Source organism: Helicoverpa zea, chromosome 5 (assembly GCF_022581195.2).
Source record: "Helicoverpa zea isolate HzStark_Cry1AcR chromosome 5, ilHelZeax1.1, whole genome shotgun sequence".
Taxonomy (NCBI): Eukaryota; Metazoa; Arthropoda; class Insecta; order Lepidoptera; family Noctuidae; genus Helicoverpa; species Helicoverpa zea.
This window is the reverse complement of record NC_061456.1, coordinates 5,565,337-5,577,648: the sequence shown is the minus strand read 5'-3', so window position 1 is coordinate 5,577,648 and position 12,312 is coordinate 5,565,337. Positions and strand designations below refer to the sequence as shown.

Sequence of the window (12,312 nt, the reverse complement as noted above, 5' to 3'; positions counted from 1 at the left end):
AAAGCCATCAAAGGTTTGATTCAACGGATCTCAAACATTCAAGATTTAATCAATAGAATTAGTTCTAAAACTATTAATAATCTCAAGTACCTAATCTATGAATGTGGTCTATTTTAAATAGTATTGAAGCAAGGACGAATTGCGTACCTAGTAATTTATTTATGCAATTCGAAAGTTCATAGGAAGTCGTAGTCCTGAAATCTTGTAGTTACAAAAAAAGTGTTGCACTATTCTAAGCGGCCTACCTACCCCGATTTGGACTTCAATACAGTAAGTCTCTTCTATATGCGCATCCTTCTACAGCGGACCACCACTGATTAGGGAGACTATTCATCTATTTTTTAAGATTCTACTAAAGCTGGTCAAAAATCTCCACTACTAAATGAAGTCTAAAGAAAATACCCTAAACTCTGCTTATTATGAAACAAGGAAGATCTTGACAAAAACAACAATGGTCAATACATTTCATTTTTTATTAACTTACTCTGTGAGTAACTAACAGTATAAAACATACTATACATAATGAGGCATATTTACACATTTAATAACAACTGGCTCTTAATTCACAATTGCTGCTTCATTTTTGCTTTTTATTTTTAAACTAAGGGATAATACTACTGTTTTCTTGAATAAGTCTACTAGATCATTTCGGATATGTGTCTTGATTTGCTGTAGCCTCCCCCCTCCGGCACCCGCTATTAACCTGACTAATCTCTCATTGGGGCACTCCACAGCCACTGAACACAAAATCTTGTCTTGTTCCTCAATCTCTTCGTAATATTCCAACTGTACATTCAGTTTATATGGAATCTCTTGTGCCAAAAAGTCTAGGAACTTCGCCCTAACAGCTTCTTCTATGAGAGACTCTGGTCTCTGGTCAGTCCATTGACTAGGAGAATATTGGAAGTTGGCAGTTTTTGCATTGCTTACTAGGTAATTCTGAAAATGAAAAATAATAATCATTTTTAATCAATAACTAGGTAATTCCTAGTAAATCAGGGAATTGAAGTCAAATCAAATCATTTATTTCATGTAGGCCTTTACGAGCACTTATGAACGTCAAAATTATAAATAAGTTTGATTCTAGTTGCCCATTCCAAAAGTAGCTACCTATGGAGAAGAACGGGCAAGAAACTCCATGGTTACTCTTTTTAAAAACATAAGTTACAATTTGTATGTATTGATACATACGATAATAACGTGAAAAAGGAATGCTTACAATATTTTTTGGGTTGACTCTGAGAAAGTTATACAATGCAAGTTGAACTAGGAAGTTATAAGACAATATTATTATACAAACTATTTTAAGAAGTTTTGGCAAAAGAAAAAAGAAATAATAATAATAACAACATGATAAGAGCAAGAACATTAATGAGAACAGAGATATCCCTAGACAGCCTGCTAGTCGCCAGGGAAGCCACTCGTGCAATGTAGGACTAACGCCATACATCCTTGTCGTCAATATAGTCACTAGACCTATATTTACCTTAATGTCTTGAACTCCATCACCATTTAGAGCTGATATGAGAAAAACATCAGAGAATTTACTGTATCCCTTCTCAGGTTTCTTTTCTCCTTTATCTTTAGATTTACTTTTGCCACTTCCAGGGATGGGGTTTCCAGCTATGAATCCATTAGTCAGACTACTTATTGTAGATAGCAACTGTGCTTTGGATTTAAATTTATCAATCTGTTGACAAAAAAAAATTATAATAAAGAGGGATATATATATATATATATATATATATTTCTGTTTATTTGTATTCTAAGGGCTCCAAAACTACTTGACCAATTTGAAAATTACTTTTTCTCTTGGTAAGCTAACCCTGAGAACATAGGTTAGTAGTAGTTCCCACAGAACATAGGAGAGGCCACGGTAATACAAGCAACCTCAACTTACTTTGTTTATTATTAAAAAACTTGGTGTTTCAGCAATAAAATTCAACATATTGATGACGTCTGAGTGAAGATAATCCTTTGTGTATTTGTTAGAGACATCATGTACCACGCCAACAACATCTGCACACCTCAAACTCTTGTGACAAGCTTTAATCATGGATTCAGGTAAATTGTATCTGGAATCATAAAGTTAACATTACTTGACATGTTTCGGGTAAGCCCAAAGAAATAAATATAAACAAATAATTTAAATGAAAGATCAATCATTTTAGGCATAAGCATCATCAACTCAAATGCCATATTAGCCTAAGGTTCCCATGATTTGGAAAGTAGCCTTGATACTGAAACCACCAATAGTCGGATTGCCACAAGGAATTTTACAACTTACTTCTTTTGTTCCCTTTCAGTAACAACTCCAGGAGTGTCTAAGAATACAATCTGTGTGTCATTATAGAAGCACATAGCTCTCACTAACTTCGTTGTTGTATGTACTTTATTGGAAGCTGCACAAATCTGAAATACGAAATTGATTTATTGGCTACGGTAAAGGTTTCCATACGTTTGTTTAGGTTATGATCAGTGAAAACCATACCTTTCTTTCTGTGACTTTATTAATCAATGTACTCTTCCCAGAATTCGGGGCACCAATTATAGCTACATTTACAATTTTGCCCAGATTTCTTTCATTTGCACGTTCAGGTTGTGTAGAATAAAATAAGGCTTTGAAAGTATGTTTTCTGTGTGTTAGGCGCAAGGCAGACAGAACAAACGTCGTCATTTTAAAGAAAATTATATTGAAATATAACTTCACAAACTTAGTTTAGAAAAATTGTGTTTATTCGAACATTTCCAACCCATGGAAATTATGGTGCCGAGTTTTCCATTCCATCCACAAACTTGCAAAATAAATCCAAATTCCAAACGTGATAGTGACAGTGACAAGCTAACCAGTCCTGACAACTGACAACTTGACAAGGGTAAACTCTTTTCTTTTGGAGGAGGGACTCGTGGATGTAGGGAAATGGTAGGGAAAGAATCACCGAATCATACTCAGCTTTATGATTTCAATTTTTCAACCCCTAAGCTCGAACATCTGATTTGTCAATATTTTGTGTGTTCTGTTAGTAATGTTTTAGGATACATTCTGGAGATAGATGAACGGACGGACAGCTAAGTTAAGGCGGTCCCTATAACTATAACAGCCTCCTTGGTCTAGCTGTCGCTAGCGCAACTGCTGAACACAAGGTCCCGGGTTCGATTCCCGAGTCGGGCCGAAATCGCTTTGTGGGTTTTAGAAACTTTCACAAACCAGCCCGGAGCCTGAAAGCTGGTGATTGATACACCCGTGCATCGGAGAGCACGTACATGTCGGTCCTGCGCCTGGTCTCCTTCCAGTCCTGTTGTCGGCTTACCGTCCCATCGGGCTATGAGCATGGAGGAATATGTAGAGAATAGGTACACTTGTGTCTGCGCAAATGCTTGTGCACTATAATATGTCCTGCGCTAATCTCCTTACATGATAATAGCCACCATCATCATATAATAGAGAATAGGACATCATCATCATCGTTGATGTAAAATGAATACGTGCAAAAGTAGTCGCAAAAAAAATATTTTAATCAAGAAAGATCGAACGATCATTTAAATGGCACGAAATTAAAAAAATAAAATTGTCATAACGAAATCTTTTGTATTAGGACTACAATAACTTTGCAAAATTCTTAATATTGCGTAATTTAGCTTTACTGATCTTTTCCTCTTCAGTAACCTAATATTGGTTTTTGGTTCACCAATTTCCATTTACTGGTATCCCCAAAAAAAATAATGAATTTTAGACTTTTTGGCGGGAAGTCAAACAAGGCGGCAAATTTGTTTTATAAGTTTCTGAATTAATAAAAAACTATTGATAAAATACCTTAAAAGTCAGCATAGTAAGTAGTTAAAACAACCAAGAATGAGTGTGCATAGTGGCGGTGAAGAACCGCCGCCGGAACCCGGAGAAAAGCGAAGAAGAATACACACTTCAGGCGGGAATGCCGATTCGCATAAGTATAAACTATTTACGAAGCCTAACTATAAGCGTTTATTCATAGAAAACAATAACACCGAGTTCACAGTTTACGTACAATCCACAGAAGATGAAAAGTTAGGGAACAAGAACCCCATAACACTCACCAACTTGATCACAGATCAGGTGAAAGATGTTATAGGGGTTCATAGAATTAATGCGCATAAAATAGGAATCACATTTCGAAAAGCTGCAGCAGCAAATAATTTCCTGAAAATGGAGGACTTTTTATGGATACATAAGATGAAAGCATTTATCCCATCAAACCTCACTGAAAGAGTTGGTGTGTTGAGGTATGTACCGAAGGACTTATCCAACGAAGAAATTTACAAAAGTATGGTGTGCGACGCCGAAGTCGTATCTATCAAAAGATTTATGAGGAAAGTAGAAGGTAAACTCGTGCCTCTAAGCACCATTTCAGTAACTTTCGCCTCTACAACTCTACCACAGTATGCCTATATTAAACTGTTCAGATATGAAGTTAAAACTTATATACCACCATTACTACAATGTTACAAATGCCTAAAATTTAACCACTCAGCAAAAGTCTGCAGAGGTGAACAGCACTGCTCTTCGTGTGCTGGTCGCCACTCCTACCGAGATTGTGACGTCGAAGAAGTTGTATGCATAAACTGTTCAGGTAATCACCTTGCCATTTCTCGAGAATGTCCCATTAAAAAACAAAAAATAGAAGAAAGAAAAGCCAAATACCTTAGACAGCAAATGCAGCAATCATATGCCACTGTTGTGAACACACCCCCTACCTTTACTAATAAGTCATTCCCTTCTTTACCTAAAGTCGCAGATAAACCGAAAGTAAATGACGCCCTGGATATGAACAAAATAGCAAATAATGATATAATTATAAACGCAATTGTAAAATCGTTGGTAGCCTTAGGAAATAAGAGTGACTCTGATGGGCCTCTCACACATAAGAGAATAAAAGAAATATTTTTATCTAATTTAATTTAATTTATGGATAATTACATTCATATTTTACAGTACAATATACAAAGTTTGCAGAGTAAAAAGAGCCTTTTACAAAATTTACTTATTGAAAAAAATATAGATGTCTGTCTACTTAACGAAACGTGGTTCAAATCTACTTCCATAATTCCCCACTTTCCCTCATATAATTTAATTCACAAAAATTCACAGAATTCCCATAACGGAGTAGCTATTTTGGTTAGTCATCGTTTAAAGTACCAAGTCATTCACACACACTTCTCAGAATCTATACAAAATGTATGTATTACTATTGAAACACAATATGGGTCTATGGCAATACTTTGTGTATATAGTCCACCAAGTATCAGATTCGATTTAGTAAAGTTAAGGGAACTAATCAATAATATACCCAAACCTTGTATTATCATGGGTGATTTTAATGCTCATAACATAGCTTTTGGATGCCAGAGTGATAACAATAGAGGTAGATGTTTGCTTAATATTATTGATGAATTTGACTTATGTATTTTAAATGATGGATCACCGACAACTGTTCCTTATCCCAATAGACAAGCCTCAGCTATAGATCTTGCCCTTGTTAGCTCTTCAATCGCTCATTTATGTAACTGGTATGTTCATGATGACCCTATGGGTAGCTATCATCTTCCAACATTGCTTGACGTTAACATCAAACCATCAGCATATGACGTGTCTCCTCCTGTGGACCAAGAAAAATATATTTACAGTAAAGCAGATTGGTCCAAATATAACAGTTTATCAGAGACTTGTTTCTCTCATATTGATTTAATTAAAGATTCCCCTATCAACTCATATAATAAGTTTGTAGAAACTTTACATGATTTAAAGGATAAAACTATTCCGAAACGAAAATTAGCTTCAAATACAGTTATACGAAAGCCAGTACCATGGTGGAATAAAAAATGTAGTGAAGCTGTAGAAAAATCAAAAGATGCACTAAAATATTATTTTTCTAACCCAAATATAGAAAATTGGATTATGTACAAGAAGTTAGATGCAAATAAAAAGAGAATTTTGCAGGAGGAAAGAAATTCTTCTTGGCACAATTTATGCAGTAGCTTTAATAGGTTAACACCAGTGTCTAGAATATGGGGATACATCAAAAGATTTAAAAAAATAGGTACTGATCGAAATCGAAACTTTAATGATGAGTGGGTTCCCAGTTTTTTAAATAACTTAGCAGATTCTACTGAAACAGATGAGAGTAGGCTTGAATATTTGTTTAAACATGCTACAGATAACAGTTTAAATATTTTTCTCAAGAACAATTTTACTATGGAGGAATTACAAACATCTTTAAAGTCTAGGAGAGATACTACACCCGGATTGGATGATATACCTTATATTTTAATCAAACAGTTACATTTAAATGCACAGACTACGTTACTTAATATTTATAATAAATTATGGCTTGAATTAACTATACCAGAGCCTTGGAAGACACAATGTGTCATTCCAATTTTAAAACCGAATAAGCCTTTAAACGATGCATCTTCTTATAGACCTATTTCTTTATCATCTTGTTTAGGTAAGCTTTTTGAAAATATGTTAAAGACAAGACTAGATTATTTTGTTGAATCACAAAATTTAATCCCTTCTATTCAGTTTGGCTTCAGAAAAGGTAAAAGTTGCTCTGAAAGCTTTGTTTCTTTATTATCAGATATAGGTCAGGTTAAATTAAGTCACTCCAATGCAATTTGTGTATTTTTAGACATAAAAGGGGCTTTTGACAATGTAAATATAGAGGAACTTATTCAAATATCCCATGATATTGGTATCCCAGGTCATATACTTAAATGGCTTTACAACTTTTTGAACAATAGAACTGTGTTTGTAAAATACAACAATAAATTACATGGCCCTAAGACTGTTAATAAGGGCACAATGCAAGGAGCCACTCTGTCTCCTTTACTTTATAATTTATACACGTCTGAAATATTAAAATTTGTAAATGTACCAGATGTTAAAATATTACAATTTGCAGATGACTTACTTTTGTATAGCATACATCAAAATATAGAAATAGCTAAGGTCAAAATAAATACTGCTTTGAATCAATTGTATTACTATTACCACAATAAACTTAAGTTAGAAATAAGTCCTGGAAAAAGTTCAGTTCTAATTGTTAGTAAAAATCGAAACACAAATTTTAATGTGAAAATTTTGTACAACAATGTAGAAATTCCTATTGTTAAACAACATAAATTCCTAGGGATTATTATTGATGATCAATTAAAGTTTGATGATCATATCAAACATATATGCAGCAAAGCACTGAATGGCATAAACATATTGCGCTATTTAGCAGGTAGTTTTTGGGGATCTGACCCCAAAGTTATGAGTATGTTATACAAAAGTATAGTAAGAAGTCATTTTGATTACAGCAGTTTAGCTTATATGAATGCCAGTACCACCTTACTAAGAAAATTGGATGTAATCCAAAATATGGGACTGAGACTTATTTGTGGAGCCATGCGTTCCACACCAATTAACTCATTGGAAGTTGAGACATGCATACCACCCTTGATGTTACGTAGGTTGATGTTGGCTGAGAGATTTTTCTTGAAGATCATTTCATCAAATAGTCATTTACATAAGAAACTGGTAGTAGATCACAGGGTCTCTCAGTCAATTTCATGTAATATTTCTGCTTCTTCCTTGATAGGTGGAAGTCTACCTGGAATTACAACAATATTTTACTATGTAAATAAGAATTCAAAAGATATTGCTGTTCATGATATTTGGCCTATGTATAAAATTCCTTTTCCTAGTTTAATTAACAATTTTACAGTTCATTTAGATGTAGTGCACAATAAATTTGATTTCTCAATGTTTATTGATAATAAACCAGATAATTATATTATATACACAGATGGCTCTAAAACAGATCATAATGTAAGAGCAGCATTTTATGATCCACAACTGGACTTTACTAAATGTATAAAATTAAATGCAGCATGTAGCGTTTTCACTGCAGAAAGCTATGCTATTTATTGTGCATTACAACATGCAATTTCTGTAAATAATGTACATACAATTCTCATAGTTTCGGATTCTAAGAGTGTACTATCTGCTTTAAACAATGTAAATATGTCTTTTAAGCTTAATTATATATTATATGCAATTAGAGTTAAGACCAAACAGTTACTGGATAAGTTTATTAATGTAGAGTTCGTATGGGTGCCTTCGCACAGTGGCATAACCGGAAATGAAATTGCTGACGCTGCAACACATTGGGAACATTATGATGACCAGACAGAGCTTGTGAAGGTTCCATTTTCAGATTACCACAGCCACATCAAAGAGATCAACCGTAAATTGTGGAATGACTACTGGACACTAACCCTAGAAAATAAAGGCAAGTGGTATGCAGATATCCAAAAAGAATTACGAAGAAAACCATGGTTTAATAATTGTGAATATATTAATAGAAGATTTATAACAACTATAACACGCATGCGATTAGGACACTGCTTAACGCCAGCTCACTTGAACAGAATAAATGTATATAACGATAGCCGATGTAAATACTGTGATGCTGATGTTGCTGATCTGGATCATATTGTTCTGAAATGTGCAAATTTTAATATCCAACGTTTAATTTTAGTAACTGAATTATGTGAATGTGAAGAAATTCAACAAAGTGTTCCCCGCCAAGTTCAGGAACTACTTGCCAACAAGAAGTTTTATAAGACATTGTATAAATATATATGTAACACGGTAGAAAAAATATAAAAATGTGTTAAGTTAAGAGTATTGTATTGCAAATAAGTAGGTATAAGATTATTTTTTCTTTGTAATTTAGAAATATTTTAAAAATTATCCATGTTTTCGGCTGAAAGACTTGTATCTATGGCCAAGAATAAATTAAAAAAAAAAAAAAAAAATGAATTTTAGTTCCATTTTTAGCCTTTTGCTTATGGCTTATTCGCTTGTTGAATTTCGGGTGTTTGTGAAAGAGAGAGAACCAAGTCAACTTCAACTTTACGCATAAACTTAATTTTTTGTGTAATTAAAATTATATTAATTATTAAGTAAATAGCTCATTGCGATTCTGTCTCTATCAACGATATTAAAATTTTGTATAATTTATTTAACAGTCAGTGGTGCAGGTGGATAACGTTGTAAATAAAAAAATATGGATACGGTACTTATAATAATCATTCAATCAACTTGTAACGAAAATCTAATAAAATATAGCCGATGATGAGTGGCTGAACTAAGTATAAATGTTGATTTAAGAATACATTGCATGCTTGCTTCGAAAATCGCCGGCATGATTTTGATCAGGTAAACTTTTCAAATAAATATGTCTCTAGAAAGTATTTTTATACCCCTTTATTGCACGATTTGAATATAATTAACTTGTTTTTATGTTTTTTGTTACATGGCCCTCTAATTATATTTTTCTTTTACTTTATTTCTTACATGTCTCGCATCTCACTTTTCCTTACTACTTATTTTATTTTTATTTTCCAGAAATGTCAGAGATAAAGTATAAAACTCAAATATTGGCTGCTATAGATCACTTGCGTTCACGTAAATCGCGCCCCGATATAAATAGGATTTGCAACTTTATGCTTAAGTGTTTCAAAGTTGTACCCAAAGATACTAAAGCAGATCTTAAACGTTGCTTGAAGGAGAAAAGTATTTTTAAAGTTGATTATAAAGATAATGTAAGCTATAGAAACGCTGCTAAGTGGCGAAAAAAATCAAACCAAAACCACAGTGAGTTGAACTTGCATGAGTATTCAGCTTGTAAATTATTGTTCTCATACTTTCCTATGAGGAAATCCCATGAAGTGTCTATTCACTTCTGGCCATTGCCAAAAGCATAAAATTTGAATTTTTAATCTAAATATTCACATATGATTTCTATTGTTTTTAGAAATGTCTTCATCAATTGCATCGAGTGAGCGAAGGGTTATAACTTCTGCAATAGCCACACTAATTTATCAGGATCAAAGCTATTTAGAAAATGGTATTGCTTTTGATGATCTTGTGTCAGCAGCTGCGTCACAAGGGTCTAAATATTCAAAGAAGCAACTAGAAACTATTGTGAACAAGGAGCTGTCATCAGGGAGTTTGGTAAAATTACAGAATGGTAACCTGGCATTGGGTCCTGCTGATCACGATGGTGATAGTTCTGATAGTTTCAAATTTGATTACAATGCTGATTACAACAATACAAAGGTGAGATTATGTTGCTATATTATGTACTAGCTTCTGCCAGCGGTTTCACCCGCATCCCGTGGGAACTACTTCCCGTACCGGGATAAAAAGTAGCCTATAGCCTTCCTCGATAAATGGGCTATCTAACACTGAAAGAAATTTTCAAATCGGACCAGTAGTTCCTGAGAGAGATTAGCGCGTTCAAACAAACAAACTCTTCAGCTTTATAATATTAGTATAGATGGTATTTTCTTAGTACCAAAAAAGACATTAAAATTAATCTGTTGCACCTTTAATATTTGGATTTATAAACAACCTTCTTTTTGCTTGTAACTTTTTGGTCCAAAAAGAATTTATAATTAAAAAATCTTTTTTAAAATGTGACATTTATATGACAGTAATTTTTTGCTATTGAAAGTTCACAGTTTATGATTTAAACTTGATATTTTTGTTGATTTCCAGATGACTTCTTCAGCTAATTCTTCATGCAGGTCTTCACCTCAAAGAATGCGAGGAAGGCCTAAAAAGCGAGGTGGTGCCTCATCCAGCAATGGTCTTAGCAGTAGCACTTCTCGAAATGCAGGTGTACGTGTTGGCGAAAGACGTAAGATGGCTAAAAAGGTGTTTGATCCATCTGATAACAATGTACCAAGCAAACGCAAGAGAGGTCGCCCTGTGGGTTCACTCAATAAAAGTACAATCAAAAAGAGACTTATTTCTGCTGGACTTCAAAAATCAGACATGGAAGGACCCCAATTGTCAGAAAGCCAAGTGTCTCTAGACGGAAGTGGTGATGAAATGGAACAGGAAGAGTCATTACCACATGAGACATCTGGAGTCTGTTCTGTTTGTCTTGTACAGAAACCACGGGGTTCTAATGACAGACTTGTTGAATGTCGAGACTGTAACAATAAAGCTCATTTGAGCTGTCTTCAATCAGGATCTGGCATTTTAAAACCTAGACCTGATAATACCTGGCAGTGCCCTCATTGTAAAACTTGTGTAGTCTGCTGTGAGACTAATGATGCTGTAAGTTTTTAATTGTTGTTTTAAAAATGAATTTCAAATAATGGTAAACACATTATTAAGTTGTGTTTTTGTTGCAGGGCATTTTAACAGTTTGCAGTATTTGTTCTGATGCTTATCATGCTCTCTGTCATAATCCACGCATTCCGGAGAGACTGAAAGCTTGGGATCAATGGGAGTGCAACAATTGCTTAGAATCTCGTCCAACGGTAGTTGGGTCACCTGCAATTCGCAGAAGTATGGAGTACAATGCACAAAATTCCCCTACTGTTGATCCATTCCTGAAACCACATGAACTTGACAGAGCACCTTCAAAATTGGTTGAAGACTTGCCGATTGATCCAAGTATCCCAGACATAACGAATTGGACAACGGATGATGCATTTGAATATTTTTCAAAATACTTGCCCGAAGCTGCTCCAATTCTTAAGGAACAGGTAAAAAAAACACTTATTTTGTGGGTGGTACCTTTGTGGCGCTGTTTAGACGTAATGCCCTGACCGATTTTAAAAATGGTACGGTGATAAAGATGGTGACGCGAATATCATAGCATAATAGGAAATTAGGAAGAATCGAATTTCCCAATTTTGGCAAATATTGTTTTTTGTATCAGAGCAACTGTTAAGGGTCTATTATTTGATAATAACCATTCATAAGGTGCAGGTCGCTTCCAACAGGTATCTGTGGAGATCAAAGGGGGAGGCCTATGTTCAGCAGTGGACGTCCTATGGCTGAGATGATGATGATGATGATGATGAACCATTCATAAGCTTTAAGGCGGAATTGGTATTGATAAAGTAATGCTGTCTGTAAATAGTTCTAATAAGACTTAGTTAATGGATCCTGGCATGTGCTAGTAGTATAATATAGCTACTAATTATTTTCCCACTTTCAGGAATTTGACGGTCAAGCATTGAGCATGGCGCGGCGAGCGGATATTGTCAAAGGTTTGGGGCTGCCTCTAGGGCCAGCCTTGGCACTATATCGTATCATAGTCAAATTACAAACGAGAAAGGATGATTGGACTATGTGTTGGGGTTAATAACTCACTACAAGTAATATATGAATAACTGATTTTATTTTATGTATAGTCTAGCTTGTACGTTATAGATTAATAAAAAAGGTAAATAAAAACAGATGTTTTATATTTCCGATTTCTG

General features: G+C 34.3%; 2 protein-coding genes across 4 annotated transcripts; one reads left to right on the top strand and one right to left on the bottom strand.

The window, feature by feature from the left end:
• Nucleotides 1–454: 454 nt before the first annotated feature.
• Nucleotides 455–2,846, bottom strand: LOC124630745 (GTPase Era, mitochondrial). Its single transcript, XM_047164724.1, has 5 exons — nt 2,492–2,846; nt 2,288–2,412; nt 1,901–2,075; nt 1,487–1,690; nt 455–939 (listed from the first exon to the last, which is right to left on the bottom strand). The coding sequence occupies exons 1-5, from the start codon at nt 2,675–2,677 to the stop codon at nt 559–561; spliced, it is 1,071 nt and encodes a 356-aa protein (XP_047020680.1). The 5' UTR covers nt 2,678–2,846; the 3' UTR covers nt 455–558.
• A 5,993-nt stretch (nt 2,847–8,839) lies between these two features.
• Nucleotides 8,840–12,286, top strand: LOC124630213 (histone-lysine N-methyltransferase 2C-like). 3 transcript variants are annotated; one of them, XM_047163979.1, is made up of 7 exons: nt 8,840–8,962; nt 9,055–9,244; nt 9,434–9,682; nt 9,843–10,147; nt 10,589–11,155; nt 11,233–11,589; nt 12,048–12,286. In XM_047163979.1, the coding sequence occupies exons 3-7, from the start codon at nt 9,436–9,438 to the stop codon at nt 12,192–12,194; spliced, it is 1,623 nt and encodes a 540-aa protein (XP_047019935.1). In that variant the 5' UTR covers nt 8,840–8,962; nt 9,055–9,244; nt 9,434–9,435; the 3' UTR covers nt 12,195–12,286. The 3 variants fall into 3 exon arrangements, with proteins under 3 accessions (XP_047019935.1, XP_047019934.1, XP_047019936.1); XM_047163978.1 differs by having other exon boundaries at nt 8,849–9,244; XM_047163980.1 differs by lacking the exon at nt 9,434–9,682 and having other exon boundaries at nt 8,850–9,244.
• Nucleotides 12,287–12,312: the final 26 nt, after the last annotated feature.